The sequence below is a fragment of the Amaranthus tricolor genome, chromosome 7 (assembly GCF_026212465.1).
Source record: "Amaranthus tricolor cultivar Red isolate AtriRed21 chromosome 7, ASM2621246v1, whole genome shotgun sequence".
Classification (NCBI taxonomy): domain Eukaryota; kingdom Viridiplantae; phylum Streptophyta; class Magnoliopsida; order Caryophyllales; family Amaranthaceae; genus Amaranthus; species Amaranthus tricolor.
The window spans coordinates 11,786,421-11,811,655 of NC_080053.1; the positions used below are offsets into that span (position 1 = coordinate 11,786,421).

Sequence of the window (25,235 nt, forward strand, 5' to 3'; positions counted from 1 at the left end):
TGGTCCTTTGAAAGACGTAAAAGGACCCACACAGGATCGGGTGTGGGGTTCTACCGCGATCAAATCGATCTACTTCGAGCTGACCAGGTAAAAACTTCACTACAACTTGTTTTGTAAGTATCACATTGCGTAATTTATTAATCGCATTTTCACGTTTAGTTTCGATGGGACCCTTACCCCGCTGAGGCATATGCTTCATTACCTCAGCACTCACGCATATTGTCAGGGGCGTAGAGAGCATCTGTACCTCTGATCTGCTTCGACATTGTCGAAGTACATCTCCCTGAGCGCGTACTGCACCAATTTGGGATGGTACAGGGCATCCTGCCGCCATGTGGCACAGAGGCAGAGCTCCATCACAGCTCTCGCAAGGGTCGGGAGCCCAAGAACTGGCTCAAGATCAACATGCGCCATATCGCTCGTTGGGAGCACAGGCTAGAGCTGCTGGCCCAAGGTGCGCCGATCGAGGCTGTAGGCGCACCTACTTCGGCGGATTACATGCCGTGGTTCCTCTCCATCCCTCGTCGATGGATGACACCACGAGGTATCATCGTGGTAGCCCAGTACGCTCATGCAGTACCGACGATGACATACTTTGTAAGTATTCTTGAACGTTGATTATTATCCATAGAACTTACACGTTATACATTTCATTAATACTTAAGTCTTAATGCAGGCACAAGCATTGCATCTGTCATCAGCTCCACCCAAGAGGAGCCTATACGGGAGATTGCCCAAGACATACTCCTAGGAACGCAGTTTCAGCACTTCAATTCAAGACTATGAGAAAGTATGTGATCTATAAATTATGCTCATGAGTAAATTTCATTCTTTTAGATCCCATGAAAGTTCCACAATTAAACATGGTTAGACGAAACATATAGGATGGGTATTAGGGTGTACTACTTTCTCTTTTTTTTTTTTTTTTTCTGTTTTTTCAATGTTTCATGTAAGATTTGCATTTGATAGATTTGCATTCGTCTTTTAGGTGTTAAATTTAGATTTATTTGTTACTTTTTTGTTATTTAATAGATGTTTGTGTTTACTTTTGTCTATAAATTTTTTTTTCGCCTGTAAATTTTTATAGTTGATAGATTTGCATTCGTTTAGTGTATATATTTTTGTATATTTTTATAGATTCATTTTTTATTTGTGTTTACTTTCGTCTGTATATTTTCAATATTATTTGATAGATTTGTATATTTTTCCTATATCTCTGTATATTCGTTCATGATAGATTTGATAGATTTGTAAACTAGAAAACATAATCAAGTTTGTATCTCCTAGGTGGTGTCTCGTCTCCTACTGTTTATTAGGCTCCTGAACATCACTTCTGTTAATGGAATATCAATTATCTTAATTCAGCTAAATTGGGCTAATACGGTCCAATTTAGATTGATATTTTAAAATTCAATTTTGTTCAATTTGAATTATAATAAATATAATTCAGAATTGGACTGAAAAAAACAACACCGAATTTAATTTGATTTGATTTGAACTTGTGTATAATCCAAACCAAACACCGAACTTTCACTTGGGTAACTATCTAGATAATCCTCTTGATGTAACCCTTTTTCTCAATCTTAGGAATTAAAGTTGGGCATTGTTTAAAAATTTTCATTCCTTCATGTTTCTTTGTGCTAATACACTAAAGATATGAGATCATTTGACTTGTTCTTTGAATTAAATATCACAAATGTTCGTGAGAGATGATCTCTCCGAGAGACGTATTAAATATATGGATTAAATAGTCCAATTAATACAAATTAAAGAGAAAATAAGAATATAAATTTCTTGTTTTAAGGCGTCTGATCCCTCACAAGCGTAGCTAATCAAATATTGAAATGGAACTACGCTCAAATGAGCACTTCAAATGAACTGAATTACAACTTCAACATTACTCGTGCATAAGCTATAATGAAAAATACATTATACTTCACATCACATTAATACTCAAAAGTTGAAAAAGAAGAAGTTTAACTACGATTGGCTTCTCATAAAATGGGTTTGCAACAAATCAACAATAACTCCCAACAATACATGATGACAAAAAATTAGTAGTTCTAACCAAGCAAGCAAACTACCAAAGATGCATTATAGATCAAATAACATATGGCTTAATCTGAGAACAACACGATTCACTGTACAAATGACTATATACAGTGGGGATGAACACGAGACATCTGGACAAGCAAATCACGGAACAAAGAATGCCAATTCATGTCTCGAACTAAATTCATATGACCCGCATGCTGAAATCTTGCATAATGATATTGGAAGTCAAAAACTCGTTTTGCAAGCTGAATCCCTCCAGCTGAATGAAGACACGAGTCATAAGTTGTAGAGATTTTGAACACCAATACAGTGAGAATCGATCTAAAGGCTCTCTTTTACCTACCTTCCAGGAGAATATGACTTACAAAAAGAAGTAAACATGTCAAGCGGACTTAAGACATGTCAAGCAAACGGGTTTCCCCCGAAAGAAGCAGCAGGTCCATGTGCTGGAACATTCCTACAAGATGGTTCAATATTTTATTGCTATAGGTAGTAAATTGGAAAGATAATGACTATACAAGATACTACAAGAATTTCTATACAGCTATTAGACATATGCCAGGGTAAACAAATTAGTTGGTATCATTATTACTTGAACTATCTATCTAGTGTCGGCCTCTTGACAATTATATTGTACAAAGGGTTACGATTATGCTCTGAGACACTATGAGTCTGACTCACATCCAATGAAACCAGCGGTTACATACTACATGCGATCCCATATCCAAGTGAGCTATGAGCTATGAGCTATGAGCTATGACTGGCACTTCTCAAGATCTAAAAGCAAACAATCCCAAACAAAGCCCCATGATAAACATTAATTCCACAAACCAAAAGAGACCTAATGACTCTAAGAGATCCCCTGTAACTCTCCAACCACAAAACTCACAAGATCTCCATGGAAGCAGAACACAATATCACCCCCCTCCCCCCCCCCCCCCCCCTTTACGTATACAAATATACATGTACACACACTAAAAAAAACAAATTAAAAACATAAACTAGCTTTGGACAGACTCTAGTACTCAGTCAAAGTCAATTCAAAAAATAAAACAAAGTCTACATAAGCAAGTCAACTAAAACAGTTTCAGGTTGCAATAGTTTGACTCTTTGAAGCTCAAGAAGTTTGGGCTCAGACAATTCGACTTTGCAGCTAGACCGAAAGAAGCCTAATCATAGTCTTTGGAACTTCTTTGTTTATTGGAAGTTAGCCGTATTGCCAATAAAAGAAAATAACAATTCTAGCATCAAACAACCCCTAATAAGCATTGAAATGCAAAAAAAAAAAAAAAAAAAAAAAAAAAAAAAAAAAAAAGCAACAAAATATAAACACTTCATGTATTAAATAAGGACTAACATCCTGGCGTCGATTATTCGTAACAAAATAGTAAACTACAACAGCAATCAAGAGAAGCATAAGTATAATCCATTTTTGTTCTTTCATTTCAGATAAAACCCCCTTAAAGTATCAACTAATAGAGGAGTGATATTAGACAAGCCTTTTTTTTCTTTTTTTGTTCCCAAATAGGAAATATTGGATCCAATTCGGATATTAATATTCTAGGGATTACCATATATAACATAAAATTTCTCCGCCAATTCCTTCTAGTCGAGCTTCCCGATCCGTCATTATACCTCGAGAGGTAGAAAGAATTGCAATCCCCATTCCACCTAAAATTCTAGGAATTCGTTGATAGTTAGAATAGATTCGTAGACCAGGTCAACTGATCCTTTTTAAATAGAAAGTATTTCTATAAGCCCCTTTCTTATTTCTTCATTTAGGAAACAGGTCAGGCAGGGAAAGCAAGTTTATCATCATTGGCTGAAGAGTATACTGAGAAGAGATAGAGACAAACTCAATATGACATTTACTTTTTCAAATAAATTAGACATTAAGTCATAACACTTGAAAAGTAAACAAATAATAAAATAAAATAATAAGAAAATCTTACTGCAGCTGAGAGCTTGGCACTTGTGCCATCATGTATGGTAGCCCACCTGTTGAAACCACTACATTAGATTCCAACTAATATACATAAGACACATAAACAAAAACAAGACAAAAATTTACCAGGAGAAGGCACATGATTTGGTGGAAACCATGGCTCATTCATTCCATCAATATATGAGGATGGTGGAGGTGTGCTGGGGAGTGCAGCTTGCAACGTACTCATGTCCAAAAACTACAATAAATGATAGATTACAAATCATTGACAAAATCAAGTACAGCCATCTAGCTTGGTCAAAACTCATGAACAACTCATAAACATGCTTGGTCAATACTCATAAACAAGAATGTCAATGAACCAATACACTCATGAACAACTCATAACTTACAAATCATCTGGATAATCCTAAAAAACAGAAGTCCCCAAATGGGTAACAGTATCCACAAAAATGTCAATGAACCAATACACTCATGAACAACTCATAAACAAGCTTGGTCAAAACTCGATCAATACTCGTTCGCCAAATAAACAAATGAGTTTGAACAAAATTTTGAGCCTCAATAAGTAAATAAGTCCAGCTCGAATAACTTGGTGTTCCGCTCTCTTATACTCACGAACGACTCGTTTGTTCTTACTAAGCTTGTTCTAACTTTTCAAAACTCAATAATGACTTTTCACGGTTTATAATTATTTTACAATAAAATATAGTGTGTTCCGTCACTAGTAAAGTAATAGAGAATTGGCATTGATCAAGCTCATTGTAAACTAAAACAAGCAACAATTATTAAAATCTTATTAGGATTTGTAAATTTGAAGACATTATGAATAAAATGTTAATCAGACTAGAGCACAATTACATTAGAATAGAACATGAGCTCATATATGAACAAGCTGAATTTGAACAGATAAGAAAAATGAGTTGATTAAAGCTTTGGTTATGCAGCTCGAAATTGATTAGTTCATACCAACGCTAACTTGAACAAAGTAATACCAAGCTAAATTCAGCTCATTGAGATCATGTACACTTTAGCAAGAAGTGATGAATTTAGAGATAAGCTACAGACTGATAAGCAAGATAGATAGTTTTACAGAAATTTCAAGTGATCTGTAGTCTAGAATCCAAAATAAAATTTTCACAACATACTTTTAGAATGCCTTTTATATGCAACACTTCCCTTTCATTCTAACATACTCACCATGAGATTATAACTCATTGCATCTTTTCAATCCCCCTTTTACCATGTCTTTCATATGTGAGAATATTTGGAGGTCGTGCTTGACTCAGTAGGGAGCACTAGTCGCACTCATGTCCATAGAAAAAAAATTGCGAACATTTTCACAATTTTGAATTACAATGAACAACACCTTTGTTGTGTTACAACTCGTTACGCGACCATTGCAATGTAAATTGTTAACTTGAAAAATGCTCATTTAATCATAGCAATTAGAATATTCTAAAACATATATTTTAAAAAAATCTTATAATTGACCTTTTAGAACATTTTATATATCTATATATATATATATATATATATATATATATATATATATATATATATATATATATATATATATATATATATATATATATATATATAGGGTCAAGTTCCAGAGAGAACCAAGCCTATATGAGAACCGTGAGAACCAGTCTCTCCGATAAAAATGTTACTTTTTCACAGAAAATGTGTTACTTTTAGACAAAAAATTGTTACTTTTGTTTTTAAAAAAATCTTATACTTCTTGGCAAAAAAGTGTTACTTTCAGAAAAAAATATAAATACAAAGTAACACGTTTTTTTCGAAAAGTAACACCTTTTTTGTAAAAAGTAACCCCATTATGTGAGCTTTTTTTAGAATTTTTTTCTTGAAGTAACACTTATTTGCCTAAAAATATCATCTTTTTTTTCAAAAAAAATAACATTTTTTTGCCTAAAAGTAACACCTTTTTAGTGAAAAAGTAACACTTTTTTTGTCAAGCAGATTGGTGCTCATATAAGGATGGTTCTCACTTGAACTTCTTCCTATATATATATATATATATATATATATATATATATATATATATATATATATATATATATATATATATATATATATATATATATATAAGTTCTAATGAGAACCATCCATATATGAAAACCATGAATACCAATTTGTCTAACAAAAAAGTGTTATTTTTTTATTAAAAAAGACTTTACTTTTAGGCAAAAAAGTGCTACTTCTTTTTATGAAAAAGGTGGTACTTTTAAGCAAAAAAAAAAAGTGACACTCAGAAAAAATATTTTTTAAAAAAAATATTGAGCAAAACACTAACGAAAAAAGTGTTGCTTTTTACATAAAAAGGTATTACTTTTCGAATAAAACGTGTTATTTTTTAGAGATTAATGAACAAGAAAAAATTGAAAAAAATAATATAAAATTTAGCTTTACATAAAAAGGTGTTAAGACAAAAAATTATTACTTTTAGACAAATGTTACTTTATATTAAATTTTTTTTTGAAAAGTTTTTTTTTCTGAAAGTAACACTTTTTTGCTAAAATATACCGCTCTTTTTATTAAAAAGAAACACTTTTTTTGCCCAAAAGTATCACCTTTTTAGTTAAAAAGTATTACTTTTTGTCGGACAGATTGGTTTTCACGGTTATCATATAAACTTGGTTTTCACTGGATATAAGATTATAGTGGATAATATGTTAGAATAACAACTTATAATGGTTGTTACTCCATAACTTTAAATCACGAGTTACGAGGTTTTGTAGAACAATAATCTCTAAGTCCATAATAAAGTAGCCGTTACGTAACACAACTACCTCATTTTTTATTCCATGCTCCGTCCAATTCATCATGAAGTAGAAGACTTCAATCAAATCGAACGCAAACTATATGACATGAAAAAAAAGATTTTTGTATTTTAAATGTCACATCATTGAGAAGTTCAAGTTTTAAAAAATCGAAAAGGAAAGATGAAAGAGAAGTAGATGTAGAAGATGGACATGAATTAAAAAATGTATCTAAAATAAAGTCTAACAAGAAACTAAAGGACCGGAAATATAAAAGAGAAAAAAATAACAAATTAATGGGTCCATCACAAGCAATAAAGAAGAAAAAGATATTAGATAAAAAGAAAAAAACCCATAAAAAGAATAAGATAGAATGAGAGTAAAGAGTAATGAGTGAAGACTGAAGAGAGAGAAAGGAAAAAAAGATTGAAGACTTCAAAGAGAGAGAAGAAGACCGTTGAATAGAGAGAAAAAAAAGATTGAAGACTTCAAAGAGAGAGAAGAAGACCGAGAACTTCACAGAGAAGAAAGAAGATTATAGACTTCAAAGAGAGACCACCAAAAGCTCTTTTTGACAAACAGAAGAAAGAAACATGAAAAGACGAATTTATTCCTTAAATAATATTTAAAAGCATCAAAATTCTCAACGTAATGACACATAAATTTTGATTCCTCCAATAACATTCACGTAGAATTGGGTTTCGCGTGCAGTATCAAAGTAACTACGTAACATTGTTAGTAGTTTATGTATGGAACTGCCAACACTGTTAGCGGTTTCCTTAGTCGATTAAACTTCCATTGAAGTGGGTTTAGGCTAAAAAAAAGTAAAACTGGTAACAGTGTTAGCGACATAGTGAAAAAACAAGATCGCATCATATTGTATCAAACGTATCGTAAAGGTTTTCAAATGAAATGAATCGTGATCATAGCAAAGGTGTAAAAAAACCGTATTTTAGGTGGTTTTACGCGAATATTTCATGGCCTGGGCCGATATATAGCAGTACGGTAACACATCATCCCTTTTACTAGATCACCGTGTCTGTTACCGCATTTTCACACTATAACGGTTCCATAATTTTAAGAAAAACCGCTAATGGTGTTAGCATGTGATTTGTTTTCACCTTAACCCAATTCAATGGATACATAGAACTGCTAACAATGTTAGTGGTTCTTTAGTAAAGCCCCTAACATTGTTGCTGGCTTTATGTTGACTTGTTGAGCTTTTACGTAATCTCTAACAACATTAGGGACACGCTAAGAATGTATGTGGTTTAATCCAAAAATAAATCAATGAAGTAACAGTGCAACATTTCATGTAAAAACTTTTACTAGATAACTAAATCAAAAGAATGCATCCTAAATTCAAATAGCACATGGGGCTCAAACTTACCGTATTGTGTGGTTCCAATTCAGAATCAAACGGAACATCAAATGGATTACCAGACATCTTTTGAACATTGGCTATTTCACTCTGCCAAAATCAGAAAGACAATTCATAAATTTTGGAAAATTGTGCACACATTCATAATCTAAAGTTAGAAACGAAAGACAATACACCAACCATGAAAGGATGGTTCGGTTCAATAAATGAAGATCCTGAAGTAACATTAGACGGTAAAATAGGAAATGAGAATCCTTCAACAGAAGCTGTTTTCTGAATCCCATCAATAACAGAATCCTTCCAGAATAGAATGCAAAACACATGTCAAATAATAATCCATCAATACCACCTTTAGGAAACCTAGATATAATAAGAAAATTTAAGATGGATCTCATAACATGCCGTTGAGAAATAAGGAAATCCAATCATAAAAATATTATCACCTCGGAAGTTTTCAGATCACTTCTTAAGGATGTAATGTCAGTAGAAACTTGCAAGTTTATGCCTTGTTCATTGGCGTCTTCAAAGGCCTTCCACATCTGTCATTGATGAGAATCAAAGAAACATAATCAATTTCTACTTAATCAGATAAAAAATATCTATTGGTAAATTTACATCTGAAAACAAAGAACACCACCACTTCCTAAAATAAAGCAAAGGCAACATGAAAGAACAGCACCAGAAAAACATTTTTTCCAAATCTCAACCAATCCGATCGAAGAAGAAGAAGACAGATAACAAATTGCAGAAGAATTCTTAGCATGATAAGGGAACTCCCATCAACCACATCAAAATCTCTAAATCCCTCAATCGCCAGATGCTTCATGTTTTCAAGAGTCATATTCAGGAACTCACCTGACTACTTGGCACGTTGGAAGGATCATAAACATTCTGTGCGCCTTCATTCCATGGATCCGACACCAAAGAGGGAGGTGATCGAACATTAGAACTATAAAAGTTCGGCCAATGCAACCCATCATTTGAGGGGGAAACAGAATTTGGAAATGCTAAGGAAATCCCAGCCTTGGATCCAGCTCCTGATCCAGCAGTGCTTAAGGTAACAGTACTAACTGGACTGGGCTTAGGCAAATCAAATGTAGCCCACCCCTCATTAATGATTGGTTCTGATGGCTCCGACACCTTTTGGTTTGACTCCTGACAAGGTGGATTCTGAGATGAATGAGAAAGAAAAGCTGAAGATGAGGAATAAAAGGCTTGTGGAAAATTTTGATTCACAACAGAAGAATCTGCAGCTGATTGAAATAAATCCGTCGATGCAACAAATCCATCTTTTGGTGCTTGAAAAAAATCACACCCCGAAACGGAATTTGATGCTGACACTGTCGGTGCTTCCTCAAAAAGATCCAATCCACCAAAATTTTCAGCACGCAACTGTGATGTTGAAGGAATGGTAGAGACTTTATTTTGAGAGGTGGCATTTGAGTGATTGGGCTCAACTTCGAATAAAGTACCAGAACCTGTTGACTGAAGAGATACAGAGTTCTTCTCATATGATCCAACACTACCTGAAGACACAGTCCTCTGCAGGAAAACATTGATAACAACTGTAAGCATGGAAATAATGAACCTGAATACAAATGTACATTATCTTCAAATATAGCATAAATACCACAAAGATTTATCAAACTAAAACTATGATAATCTGGAGCAAGTTAGCAATGAATTTCAATAATCACAAATACCAGCAAAGACTATAGTGCAAAAAAGTGGTTTCCGTTTGCGATCTTAATTTTAAAAAACGCAAGGCAGTGTAAGGCGCTAAGCACTCCAAGCGTTAGGAGAAGGCGTAAGCTTTTAGGTTTGAGGTGCCCCAAAACCCAAATAAAAAAATCAAATTCAGAAGTAACAAAAAATTATTAAAAAAAAATTTTAAAAAAAAAAAAAAAGAAAAGAAACCAAACCTAGAAAAACCCATAAGAGAAATAAAGAAAAGAGAAGAGAAACAAAGAAGATGAATTGAGAAAGCATATGTAGTAGGCGCCCACATCCATAGCGTAAAAACAAGGCCGCATCTCATCGCATTGGTCGCGTTATAAAGGTTTTCAAGACAAACGAACCCATATTTCTTGCGTCGTAAAGGTGTAAAAAAAACCGCGATTTGGGCCGTTCAAAGAATTTCTTATAATTCAACCGATATTAGGAGGTACAATAACATCAAACTTCTACCGCAATCGCGACCGCATTTTTACACTGCCCGCTTCAATTGGGCTTTATCTAAGACTAAGATCAAAAATCACTCTAAGATGCTCTACTCAGGTATCATGAAGCGCTCTTAGGCGCTCACCTTACAAAATCGCCTCCTAGCCCTATCAAGGCACCTAGCCATCATCTAGCCCTATCAAGTTGCTTGGTCATCATTGGCCCAAAGAGCTCACCATAGGCAAGCTTCTCACAATTAAGGTTGCGCTTGTGATAGTAATCACAATGATGTGGTTTTAGGGGTGATACGAGTTGAGAATAAGGGCATGTTCCCTTGGACTACTAACAACTCAACTAAACTAGAGTCTTAAGTGATGTGGTAAATGGAAATTTAAATTTCTAGTAGTTGGAGTATTGGGGAGGATAGGCCCTAAGTCCATACTCCATAGCTCTAGCCTCCAAGTGACTAAACAATTCATTGGTCATAACCAATAGTTACAAGAAACTGAAAACACCCATTGAATCTTGCTTTGGAATCTTTGTTTTTGAAACTAAATAAACGTTTTTTAAACTACATTCCCCAAATGATTTTTTCCCAAGCCCAAAACCATATATAATACTATAAACCCTTCTTTTATTTTCTTTTTTACCCTTGTCTTTTCATTTTAGTCATTTTCTTTTCTTACCTTCTTTTACTAATTTGTTAAAAAAAAATTATACCTACATTTTTCATGTTTTGAAAACTCAAAAATTAATGTTTCTTGTTTCTGTTTCTGTTTGTCGTATCAAATCATATTTTGTTTCTGATAACATTGGTCATTGCATTATCTGCTAACAAGCCCCTCTCGTTGAAACCACTCTTCCAAACCTCCTTGAAAATTCTTTTCCATGATTTTTTTTAATTAGGCACTTAAATTCAAAAGGTGAGAGGTTAATTGAGGCGCATAAGGTACCTAAAGCTTAGGAACAAGGAGCAAAGTAAAAGTGTGAGCTTTTTGTAGACAAAACAAATTTTTTGTTCTTACAAAATAACTTAAAGCATATTTAGCACTCAAAACAATATGATATTTACATTATAATTGCATATATGATATAAAACATTTGCTATCTTTGTAGTCAGTAATATAGTGAAAAATGTAGCAAAATGGTACCTATACCCACATTTTAAATTAATTTATCTAGTTATCACATTATCATCAAAGAGAAACGACAAAATGAAGAACCCAAACGAATAGAATATAACTAAAGAATTCGAAATAAATAAGACAGAAAAATCAAAGAAGTGGAAATTTGAAAGAAAGGAAATCAAAAGAAAAACAAGCAAAAAAAGTAGACAGAAAGTAGAAGAAAAATAAACTTGAAAGAAGAAGATACCCAAACAAAGAAGAAAATAAGAAATCGAAGACTCCATAGGAAGAGGAGAAAAATGATGAAGAATCCTCAAGAAAGAAGATAAAAGAAAAGAATTTTTTTTCTTTTTTTTAAAAAAGAAAAAGAGGTACCTAGTGCCTAATGGTGGAGGACGCACAGGCTAAAGATTTAAACTGCAAGTAAATTCTTATTTATTTTTTTTCCTCAATCTCTTTTTCTGTCTACAAAACGTAAATTTCAAAGATAATTCTATTTAAGTATAATTGTTCTATGGAAGGTCATTAAAAAAAACAACCTTTTTCTCCCAAAAGAAAAACCAAAAGTACATAAAGCACAAGGCACAAAGGAGCACAAAAACACACGTCCAAGTCCAGATTAAGAAAAGCAATGTTTCTAGAGTTGTAAGGCGCATTTTTATAATTAAGCTCCAACATAAACTCTTAACATAAATTATAACTCCTACTAACAAATATAATGACGTGTACCAAGTCTCAAATAAATACAACCCAATCCTTTTAGAACTCTAACAATGTGTCCCAATCTATCTAGATTTATTTGGATTACAACTTGAAACCATATAAATCTCTAATTCAACCCGAACTCCTAAACTTAATCGAATCCTTTTCCCAAGTAAAATCCACCACCTTAAAACCATAAAACCTATTGATTCAACATGAAGGAAATATATAAGCATTTGTTATCATTTTTCTAACTACTAAGATAGTGCTAATTAGCACGAGATAGTGCCAAAACCCATATTCTAGAACAATCTATCTAATCTAAGTGTTATCACGTTGTTATCAGAAGGAGAAGAAAAAACTTAAGCACCCAAAAGAGAGAATAAAAAATGAAGGACATAATAAACAAAAAAAACAAAAAAAACAAAAAATTGAAAGAAAAAGAAAAAAATTAAAAGAAAGAACCAACAGAAAATTGAAGCTATAGAAAATCAAAGAAGAAAAGACAAAAAAGATGAAGACAAAAATTTCAAGCTAAACGAGAAGAAAAGGAAGTTGAAAATTCTTAAAGAAACAAAAAAATGAAGAATCCATTAGATATTTAGTGGTGGTGGAGGCACCTCGAGAAAAGTCCGCTAACTTAAAAACCGTAAGGAAATCCATATTTTTCCTTATTTCTCTTTTTCTCTTTACGAAAACAAGAGCAAATCATTGTCCTTTTCTATCACTCTCTTCAAAGACAATTCTATTTTGTTCTATGAAAGATTAATAATCAATGTTTTCTCAAAAAAAAAATTAAAGCACATGTAGTGCAAGGCGTAATACGTGTGGGCCAACAATTTTTTTTGAGCTTACGTCGCAAGCACGCCCATTGGGGTGCTTTTGAAAACTGAGTTAGGCAGTGAAAAATGTATGTCAGCATATACCAGGTTAATGAAATAATGATTTTTTGATGCCAATCCACCGAATAAACTAGTAAGAAATAAACAGAGTATCTCTATCTCATGTTTCCGTTTCAGGCATATATGACACATGACAATACAAACACCACATTTCCATATCATATAAGAAAGGCCAAAAAGACTTGTATCCAAAAGAACTGAATTCCCTAACTGGCCTTAGTAAACAAGAAATCCCAAAAGAACATCAGGTGAGCCTCATGGAGACATATAACTGGCATGCATGTGTCCACTCCTAATCCAACACAAGAAACATCACAATTGCCTATATACTTCCTAACAAGGATTATGGAGGTCTCATGAGAAGACCATGAGGGCAATTTCAGTTGTTAAATGAAGCTTAATTCATCAAGAGATGAATTGAGTTTTAACAACGAGAAGCATCATTAGAACAAATGCTTGACAGTAAATAAGGAATTGTGTGGATGTCCATTTCCACACTTGTTCTTCTTTCCAATTTCTATTGGGCTAGTCACGCTTTAGCATTAGATAAACAAAGTTCATTACAACATGGCCCTCCCATCTAGCAGGTGTTCTACGACATATAATCACACAATCAGAAAGCATAGTAAGTATAAACCAGTTGTGTTAGAAATATAACCTGTGGGCGTGGCAAGGGAGCTTTGTCAATGTCTCTCTTTGCATAAGTTTCAGTATATGTGCTTGATGTCTGTCGATGAAGACCATCAATTATTTCTCTCGAGGAATCAGAGTTAGGACTTGAAAATCCATCATCTTTCTGAAGATTTGGGGACTGCTGACCAGACTTGAATGGATCACCACCACTTGACATGGAATAGTCAGAAACACGTGAGCTGGAACCTTCATTGGCGAATCTGTCCTCGTAAAAATGCTCACTAAAACGACCAGGACTGTATATAAAACTTGCAGCCTTTCTAGTAAGGGAACCAATGGGCTTTCTCTTTAGCCGGTCTTCATACTGAAAATCATAAGGCGGACTTTGAGAGAAAGAGTGATATGAACTGGCTCGCCTGGTCTCATCTCCAACGTTCATTTGGCTCTAATACATACAAACAGATCAGTAAAACTTTGCAAAAATTCACAATTCCCTAATTAAAACCAAAGACATTCAAAAAACAAGCAAGAAATAAATTTCCAGCAAACTTCCATGAAAATATAGCTGAAGAATTTGTTAAGGAACAACTCACCTGCATGTCCCTGGGAGGCTTCTCAGAATTGTTCCCAGCAGCATATTTACGATCTATATAGACAGCCTTAATGAACTCTCGGATCTTGTCAACATTACTACAGGAAATATAATGAGTCCCTTACAATTTTCAATATGATGTGCAATATTAGAAAGCAACAAACGATTATTTACCTACTGTTTGGCTGTCGCTGTCTATGAAGATCCCAATTCTTCAAATATATTTCCCTTGCTCGCTAAAAACCATTAGCTTATATAAGAAGGGGCTCACAGACACTAAAACATACGAGAAATTATGCTCTTAAACGAGACCAATGTCAATATTTACCTGATTACCCCCATTTTGAAGTGCTTCAACTTCTTGAGAGGTGAATTTTGACATAGAAACCGACTTCACACGATGTGTAAACTCACGACTGTGTCAAGAATCATTCATCAAGAAAATATAAATCATCATGAAACAGTCTGTACGGAAGGCAAGTAGAAGAGAAAAGGCAACATAACAGATAATCAGAAATGACATAGCCAAAATAGTTCAAATCCTTTCAAACCACATTCACTTTGAAAATAATGATGAGATATCATTCAAAACCTATGTAAGCCACTCAACAGGGAATATTTACAGTTCTTGACCACTTCTTACTACATATATGAACCGGGGGCATCAAAATTGTCCAAGTTCAAAACCCAAAGACAAGTGATCAAGAAAGCCTCACAAAACATACGAGCAAATATCAAAGATTAATCAGATATAACTAAAAAAGCTATGATACCATAAAATATTGATTTCTCATATAAATTCAAGAATTAGCTACTACATTCAAAAACAACAATCAGGCCTCAAATGTCTGCAATGCTGCAACAGGATCATGAACTGCAGAGCAAAAACAATAATTTCCTCTAAAAATTAAAAAATTAAAAAAAAAAAACACTCAAAGGACCAAAACTTAAGCCTTTTACCCAAAAAAATCAAGTTATTTTCCAACTATCAAAAGCTAGATGCCTAGATGGACTGGCATGTAATCTCCAGATAAAGACAGATTGAGCTTACTACCTCTACAAGAGTAATTTCTCAGTGTAAAATTTGAGCTTATTGAAAAAGCAAAGCATCAAGTCCATGCAAAAAATAATAATCAAATTCAAAGTTAGTAGAATCGGGAATTTACTTCGGGTCTATTCTCTTCAAAAAAAAATCTACTTATGTTGAGAACATTTGAATTAAGAATTAATCAGTTGAGATGATCTCAGTTCAACACCAATAATAAGTTCAAAAGATATTTATGGTGGTTCTAGGAAGGTTCTAGTAATGTTTCTTAGCAAGCATATGATTTTTCCCCTAAAGCAACATTCAACAAGTTGCCACTGTCTAGCAGTCATAGATTTACAAGTTCCAAGTCAAAATGCATTCAAAAATGCTCATTTGTACTTGTAGGCTACCTCCACCTCAATAATGCCATGATTGTTCTTACAAAGGGAAATATATGTCCAAATTGGTCACGTGTGCAGACCAACCATTTAGCAGCAGAACAAAATACTTACTGTATTCCACTACATATCATGCATACAAATGTCCAAAAGGTAGTACACACATATTGAGGACCCTGCAAAAACAAAAATTAAAGCATGTCAAATAAGTAGCAAATAAGAATAAAACACTTAATCCTCCACAATAAAAAAAAATATTACACTCCATCTCAATTGACACGTATTCCATAGAGTAAAAACAAGGTTGCATTGCATCACATCGACCACCTTGTAAAGGTTTTCAAAACAAACGAACCGATATCTCCCGCGCTGTAATAGGTGTAAAATAACGCTTTGGGTCATATCAAGGGATGTCTTATAAGTCAACTGATATTTAGGCGTGATGACCGCATCATTCCTCTTACCGCATCACCGCTTTATTACTGTGATCGCATCCATTACCGCCTTTTTACATTATGACACATTATGTAATATTTTAACTTTTTAAAAATATAATTCATTTATTTATTTATTTATTTATTAAATGTAAAAAAAAGACCACCCACTTTCACCCCTCTTAACTTCCATAAATTGGTTTTAAAACCACCTACCACACTTTTCTTATCCCTGAACTATACTACAATCTACACCCTTCGTTATAACTTTCCACAACTATTTCATAGTCACTAGTAAATTATACACCCTATATAAGTAGTTTCATTTTCATTCCTCGTACTATTCTTATTTTACTATTACTCCTCATCCATTCTTTCTTTTTTTTCTCATCTCTTAATCAAATTCAACCATATCCAACTTGCAAATATACAAGAAATCAGAAAACGAATACGTAGACTAAGAATACTAAAAGCATATGTTTAATATTTCTAGGCATATTTCAAAACGAAATTCTCAATGTCCTTCTAAATTCTAATTAGTGTTATCCCGTTAGTATTACGAGTTATGTGGTAATGCATATAAATGTGAAGTATGATTTTTATCTATATATTATGATGTATGTATTTAATATTAAGTTATGTTATGTCTAGTACTACTTATGTTATTACTATCATAGTGTAAAAACAAGGCTGTATTGCATCGCATTGGCCGCATTGTAAAGGTTTTCAAAACAAACGAACTGATATTTCCTGCATTGTAAGGTGTAAAAAATCGATGTTAAAATGATGACTTGGTGAGTTGTTATGAATTGTTCGTATTGAACCGGTACCGAGACGCTACCTGAGATGCTGATTGTGGCGTTCCGATTTGCGGAGGATAGAACAAATCTAAAATTCAAAGAGAAAGGACTTAATTTATAGGCCTTAATGCATCCGAAGGTTGAAAACTTGAATTCCACAATTGACAGCGCACTTGATGCTTCACCTTCCATAGTTAGTTCATATGTTTAAAGAAACTGAAGAGATTTCTAGGAAAATTTGTAAAAACTAGAGAAAGGAATGCTTATTTCAAAAAAGTGACGGTTCACAATTCACATGGTAAAAAGTATTCTTAGACTCTTGATTAAAGTGAGATACTAGTACTTTGTTTAATTGGTTTAATTGAAAAGTTGTAAATGAAATATTTTTTATATTCCAAGTTGTTAAACCGTGGATAAAAAATAGTACACTCTATTCTCGAATGACAAGTTAGTACTCTTACGTTAGAGCATTTCAAATTGTACTAATAGATATAAAATGGCATCATCAAATACTAATTTGTCCCAACCATTTAACCCTATTGTATGGAGCACATACTCTTACGTTCATAATGTCAAGAGAAATCGATTAAATGCTACTCGTGCTGATAAATTGGTTTTTATTTATTCAAAAATAAAATTGTTCACATTTCATGCGACATGGACCTAGATTTTTCATATTTGTTTCTATTGGTTAAATTTTGTCTTTATTTAGATTTACATTTATGATTTATAATTTATGTAATTAAATTTCATGATCTAAAAATCGGTTTAGGAGCTTTCATATAATAAGGCTTTTATTTTGGTAAGATTGAGTCGCATTTTGTTTCCTATGGTTCCAAAACTTAAAATTATTGTTTCTCATTCATTTTTGTTTCTTGTATCGAATTGAATCTCGTTTTGTGCAACATTGGTCCTAATAGTTGACAAACTTCCGATTTCCATAAATGGCAAGTTTCCCTTATCCTACATAATATTTTGGACCCCCAAAACCAAAATTGTTAGAACTATCCCCACACAAATATTAAAATAAAAGTGGAACTATATATAAACTAACTTCCTTCTCCCTCTTCTTTCACAAGCCAATACCTCTAAGACCAACTTTTTCATTCTCACTCCTAACCTACTCACCAACCCTACAATATTTAGTATATCCTACCATAGTGCAAAAACAAGGCCCCATTGTATTGACCGTATCATAAAGATTTTCAAATTAACCGAACTGGTATTATACGCATTGTCAAGGTGTAAAAAAATCTCATTTTAGGTTGTTCCAAGCTTTATTTCATAGTGGCGGTATGGCAACCACATCATTGTGTACGTTACAGCAACTGTGACCATCAACGCATTTCAAATCCCTACGCGTCAACTAAACTTGGAACAAAGGGAGTCAAAACATATATGACAAGAAATCATTGAAAAATGAATATAATGACATAATTAAAAACTATTATTACTCTACTAACACAAATTCTCTCTTATTACTTGTACAACATGAGCCTTACTCAATCTATTGTGAAAACCAAATGATCACATTACAAACTTACAATATATTAAATTATAGACTCCAATTCTATATTGTGCATTAAGTAAACAACAGGAGCACAAGGAAGATACAACTAATGGTGCACTGAGATTAAAATATAGATGACATTCAAAACAAAAAATGAAAGACCGAATAATTCTGTGTCCAAACAGATTGCATGTTAATCCAAATCAGGAAGTAAGAAAGCTGCTACCGGAAAGTCTAGGAAAAAAATAATATGTACAGTGCTCACCTCAAAGAGCAAAGCCACAACAGATTGTTTAAAAAAGACCATCACAAATAAAAATTTCGAGGGTAGTACTCAACAACAACTGTAGTAATGATGGTCACACATACATGCCATCAAATTGGGGTTCCATTATTGTCTCCCATAGAGGGTATGAGAGGTTTGTATTTACACAATCATACCACTGGTTGTAATAATAAAAGGTTGTTTCCAATTGACCAATGCGATTTAATAAATATTTGGCCTCATCTAGGATGCAAAGTGTAGTGACAATAGTCTATCTAATTAAAATATAGCATTACCCCTAACCATTAAAATGAACCACTAATGATTGCCTTTGCTCATGGCCAAAGCTACAATCATAATAATATCATCATAAATTCATAACGATCAAGTACAGCTTTAGCACTTATAATTTGTAAATGATATTTCCAAACCATGGACATGCAATAGAGTTATCCATGTTCGATTGCACTAAAAATGTGTTCCCTTACTATCATTTATTCATTACTACAAATTAGTTGTCAAGTTAAGTTCAAGCTTCCTTAGCATTATTTTTTCTAATCTTACCTAAAAATACCATAGAATCCTCGTAAAGATTGTTAGACAGTTAGCGGGTTGTTTTTCTCAACTTTTTAGAAGCAAAAGGAGTGATCTAAATTAAAATAAAAAAGACAATGTGAGTGTGAAAGGGAAGGGCAAAACCGAACTACTCTAATCCATTAGTGGGGATGAGGAGGCAACAAGTCTACAAGTTTATCTTTCCCTATCTTCAATAATGCTTGCCATATTGACTATGCTCGAACTAGTGAGTTTCTAATATTAAAAAAGTTCCACTTTATTACAGAAATGAATTCCCACAAGAAAAGAGCAAGCTTCTCTATCAGCTAATTAATGAATGTTCTAATAAGGTACATTACATAATACATTAAGCTAGTTTTAAATCATTGGTCAAGCACTTTTTATCTTAAAATAATAATGTTGAATACGTTCAAAGATGAGAAATGTAGTTTATCTCATAAATAAAATAACAATAAAATGAGAGCCATAACTTTAAATGTAAGTCCTAACTTGAGATTAGGGTTTGTTTTGAAATGAAGAGCTGGACATAATTAGACAAAAGCTAAAAGCCAATATTTCTCAACTAGCAAGTCCCCATCTGTAAACTTCATACCCATCCAAAACATAGGTACCTATGTCAGAAGCATCTTTAACAAAATGTGATTTGACATCTTTGACTATCTACCTAGGATTTTTTCCAAAGGGTTAATTATTCTACTGTTTATTTTTTCCTGTCAATTCTAACCACATAATACTTGCATGTAGTGGTTCTCTCTATGTAATAGCTAATCAAAAAAACATTCTCTCTTGCCTTTTTTTAGGGTAACCTAGGTACAATACTCATAATTCCTTTCACCATAAGGCTTGCCTTGCAATAGATTTAGCTTCACTTTCCTTTTCGTATGTTGGTTGGTAAGATGTTGGATAGCTTGTTAGCTACTAATAATGCATACACTTTCCTTTATTAGAGATACAAGTTTTACCGACTTGTATCCTTGATTTTTCTTGATTAGAGAAACACAAGTTTTACAAATTCGTGGGCCCATAACCGACTCTAGGATTAATGCTTTGACATTATCATGGGCCCATAACCACATCGGGAACAAAGTAGATGAATATTACATTTTTTGAACATTCAACTAACATAAAAAAGCTTTAATTCGTCAACATTAAGGGAAAATAATGCATTAATTTTGACATAAATAGAATGTAAATACCATAGTACAAGAAAACAACCAAATACTTAAAGCATCAGCAAAGTCATCATAAAGTCTATAAATTAAAGCAAGCACAACTAATCAATTAGGAGAAAGAGGCAAAAAGTACCAAATTATTGCAATTGATGCAACATCGATTAGGTGGAAGCTTCATGAGACCCCTAATAATCTTCTCATTCCTCTCTTCTTCTCTTTTGGTAGCCATTCTCAGCAAATAAAATGGAATTAAGCAAGAAAAAAACCCTAAAATACAAAAGTTTATAAATCTATTTCTGATTGAAAGGCAACAATTGATGAGGAAATCTCCAAATAGGCAAATAGAAATTGAAAAAATTAGGGCTTTGAATCGTTTTTGTCACTCGAATGAGTCCAAACAAAAAGTTAACTTTCAGCAGTCTACAATTTGCTACGATAATGGTTTCAATTATTTGAAATGGTTTCTTTTTTAATGGCAAATTCCAGCTTTAGATGTCTATGCTCTTATGTAGATAAATAGAGCCTTTTTCCATAATATTGCAAATAAAAAAATTAATTCCCATTCTGCTGAGAAATTATTTCCCACATTACCGTCCACGTAGGATAGGTGTGAGAAATTTTTTTTCTTTTTTTTTAAAATATAACCGCTACATGAAATGGCAGTTTTGTTTAGGAATTTGAAATAAACCGCTAGATGAAATGATGGTTTTATAATTTTTAATTTTTTTTTTAAATTACATTAAGCAAACCGCCACTTCAAGTGGCGGTTTTGTAGCAGTACAAAACAGCAGTCCCTTCGTATGTTGTTCACTTCATCTCATTTTTCCTCCTTGCTGCTGCCGGTTCTGCTTTGAAAAAAAATTTTCTTTAATCCTCATTTACTTCATATTCACAATTCCTCTCATTCAACTAAATTAATCAACTACATTCTCATCTTCTCCTTTTTTACTTGTTCATTTTCATCATCATTTAAGGTATTAATATAAACCATAATTTATTTCAATTTGCAAATTAAATATTTTGTTCAATATTGTTGTAATTTGAAGTTATAAATACATTGATGTTTGTTACATTCTCTTGATTTCATGATTTAAGCTTACGTTTTACACATTTGTAGTTGAATTTATGATTTGGTTTGTATGCATATAAAGTGTTTGATGAAATGCTTCAATGAAAGTTTATTACTTTGTAAGGTTAGTTTAATGGTTTTAGTATATATTTATGGTATTTCTAGCGTTATATTTGAAATGAACCTTGTAATAAGTGTTTTAATACCTTAATATCACAAATTCTTGTATTCAAATTTACACTTCCCTTACTCACAATCAACAATTAAGTGTATGTGAAATCACATGAAAAACATGTTTGTGTTTGCAGAATATGGATCATTTTCCCATTATAGTGTATTGGGGTGGGGAAGTAAGTTATACTGGATCCGATGTTGGGTATAATGGAGGATTAAATTGTAACAACCCTTTAAATTTGAAACTTCAACCTCGATTTACTTTACGTGATCGTTCACATGTACTCTAAATCAACCACGTTACTTCAAAATCTTTTATACCTTTAATTACATATTTGGTCATTTCAACCTTTTCATATCCTTAGTTTGAGATATTAAATCATCAACTTACTTGTTGTTTCCCAAATATAATTAAATTTTTTTAATTAAAAACTCTTATAATTCCCAAGATGCTCCGAGATGAATACCTTAAGTCATTTATTGAATCTCATATTCATTAAAGATATCCACAATAATTTTTTTTTTAAATCAAACTAAAAGAAAGGAAAAGAGAGAAGAAATTAAGTTTAGAATATATTTATATTACGTATATTTAAGGTCATTCTCATACTAGTAATTCTCTTAAATTCACTCATCTTAATTGGTAGTTTCTCAAATATTACATAAATATAGTGATGTTTATCCATCGTCAGAATACTAAATTTGAGGTGTTTCATAGCAAAATCTGTGATGTAATTGGTTGTGATCGCAACTCTTTTATGTTAAAAATGGAGATGAAATATCCAGTGACTGGGAAAAATGTGTTAGTCCCGATTAAGAATGATGAAAGCATAAGTGCTCTTGCTTATGCGGCATCACAAGCCCTTGGAACGGCGATGGAGGTTTATGTTGAATTGGTTGCAAATTTGGATAATGCGAGGGAAGTCATGACTAGCATGGAACTTCCAGAACTAGGTCCTAGTGTACGCCATGATACATTCACAGAAATGTTAAGTAACTTAAATTACGTTAATGAGCACTTGGATGAGTTTACCTCTCCAACTCATTCACGTGGCATTAGTGGTGGTGTAATGAACACCTTTTCCATGAGTCACTTGGGTAGGCGTAATGTGAACGAGGTTGACTCTTTAGATCAGGAGGATGAACATATTGATTCTGATTCAGAGGAGGATGATGAAAGAAAAGAAGCTCTAGATACAGCGATTAGAGATGGTGCTCCATCTCAAGATTGGCTTAAAGTTGATGAGGTTGATGAAAGATAGATTGATGCATGGATGACCTGGAACGATGACAACTCCATGAATGAAAATGGAGACTTTAGGATAGGGCAAGAGATTAGCTCCTTAGACCATCTTAAGAAGAATGTTAAAGCATGGGCGATTTCTAACAATAGAAATTTTCGTGTAATTGAGTCGTAGCCTTCAAAGTACGTTATCCAATGCACTAATGCGGAGGATATAGGTTGTGAATGGAGGATGCGAGCTGTTATGACCGCAACGGGATCATTTAAGATTATGCGATATAAGGGTCAAAAAATTATGTTTTTTTTTTTTAATATTTTGTAATATCAAGTTGAGTCTGATACTATTTATGTCATTTTTATAACACTTATGTATGTAACAGCGATAATGGCGATGTCCTGCCCAGTTGATCCATCAGTGCTTATGCTTTAGGCGACACACAAGAGCTTAGCTGCGTGGGAGGGCTCTACTGGCTAGTTGGTTACTCGTCAGCACTACCAAGCGAGTACTTTACATTGGGAGGTGGATGACAGGGTATTAGAGGTAGTCGAATTAGCTGGTTTCAGATACATTCACAGGTTGTTGGGCGGGGGCTTAGAGCTCGATCGATCTCTTATCACTGCATTGGTGGAGAGGTGGAGGCCAGAGACTCATACCTTCCACCTCACAGTCGGCGAGGCAACAATCACATTGCAAAATGTGGCAGTTATAATGGGACTGCCCATTGAAGGACAAGCAGTGATAGGTCATGGAGAGGGAAATTGGCCAGCATTAGTTCATGAGCTACTAGGGGTTTGGCCTGAAAACCCTCAAGACCCCACACAGCCGAAGATCATCATTGGATCATCATTAAAGCTGACTTGGCCATTTTAGCGCGCTAGAGGATGATGCCGATGATGTTACGGTTGATAGACATGCGCGAGTGTACATCTTGTACCTGTTTGGATGCATCTTGTTTCTAGACAAGAGCGGTGACTCGGTGCAGTTGATTTATCTCCCTCTACTGGGAGACTTGGAGCGGGTAGATGAGTACAGTTGGGGAAGTGCTACCCTAGCATATCTGTATCGTAACTTATGTCGAGCATCTCGTAAGGGTGCCAAGGACATTGGTGGCTGCTTGATGTTGTTACAGATATGGTCATGGGAGCATATTCATATAGGGAGGCCCATAATTCGGACAATTCGACCCGATGGGCAACATGATCAGGAAGATGACGCGGAGGATTTTGAACCGGTGTTAGGTTCACAGGATCGTCGTGGGATGGATCCTTTAGCAATAAGGTAGCAACACTCAATTCACTATTCAAATTGATAATTTCACTATTTTATGATACATCAAAATGTTAAACAATGTTCATTTGTTTGCAGCTGGCTTCGCATATATCTTTCGAGGTCCCACTCCCCACATACTCTCGTCTACTACAAAGATGCACTTGATCAACAACGGGACGAGCAGGTTATTAACATTTACTATTTTTATTAGTTATGAATAAATTGTATATATTACTGAGCATATTGATTTCTATTACAGATGTCATGGCAGCCTTACACAGCGGCCAAGATGGACGCTCTGCCACACATATGTACATCGGGCCACGAGATTTGGAGATCGCATTGTCCACTTATTTGCTTTTACATCGTCGAGCTACATCTCCCGGATCATTTCATGCGTCAATTCGGTTTGGAGTAGGTTATTTCGCATGCCTGTGACACCCAACCTCAACTACATGCGATCAATTGGAGGACTGGGGACAAGAACTATGTGGTACGATGTAGATCGCATGTAGATGCGTGGAATGATCGAGCATCTAGATTGGTACGAGGAGATAACTTCACAGGTCATAGCTCTAGTATGTACATGAGTTGGTACAGACGTATCTCTATATTACGCCTAACGAACACCACATTTGCGCAGCCAGGATCACATTACCATTCGACATCTACGTTACTGGTACGTCTTCTTTCAACACTCTAACATATAGTAGTACTTTTATGTGACTCTTTTAACAATATAATGATAACATACAGGCTGAGCGCATCCGATCGGTGCTCATACAATGCAATGACACGATTCAAGGGGCCGCTACATCGCCAGTTGATGTGGGGTATCGGCTATGTTCTCAGACCCTAGGCTCTATTAACGCGTCATTGACCGATGCATTGAGTCAGGCAGGTTATGAGTACCTCATACCGACTCCACCCATCATTGGCGAGGTAGATGACACATTCCACACTCCTTCTCCATGGAGTTTAGCCCACCGAGGTAGCTCTTCCGAAGGATCCAGTTCT

General features: G+C 34.0%; 1 protein-coding gene across 3 annotated transcripts; it reads right to left on the reverse strand.

The window, feature by feature from the left end:
* Positions 1 to 1,583: 1,583 nt before the first annotated feature.
* On the reverse strand, positions 1,584 to 20,955 carry LOC130818736 (probable ADP-ribosylation factor GTPase-activating protein AGD14). 3 transcript variants are annotated; one of them, XR_009043980.1, is made up of 14 exons: positions 20,596 to 20,954; positions 15,820 to 15,881; positions 14,609 to 14,696; positions 14,455 to 14,516; positions 14,282 to 14,378; positions 13,714 to 14,133; positions 9,020 to 9,706; positions 8,608 to 8,703; positions 8,345 to 8,461; positions 8,174 to 8,254; positions 4,127 to 4,238; positions 4,008 to 4,053; positions 2,399 to 2,512; positions 1,586 to 2,314 (listed from the first exon to the last, which is right to left on the reverse strand). XR_009043980.1 is itself a non-coding variant. In XM_057684923.1 (13 exons), the coding sequence occupies exons 1-13, from the start codon at positions 20,689 to 20,691 to the stop codon at positions 2,458 to 2,460; spliced, it is 2,019 nt and encodes a 672-aa protein (XP_057540906.1). In that variant the 5' UTR covers positions 20,692 to 20,954; the 3' UTR covers positions 1,584 to 2,457. The 3 variants fall into 3 exon arrangements, 2 of the variants coding, with proteins under 2 accessions (XP_057540906.1, XP_057540907.1); XM_057684923.1 differs by having other exon boundaries at positions 1,584 to 2,512; XM_057684924.1 differs by lacking the exons at positions 1,586 to 2,314; positions 2,399 to 2,512 and adding an exon at positions 3,394 to 3,889 and having other exon boundaries at positions 20,596 to 20,955.
* Between the last annotated feature and the right edge of the window lie 4,280 nt (positions 20,956 to 25,235).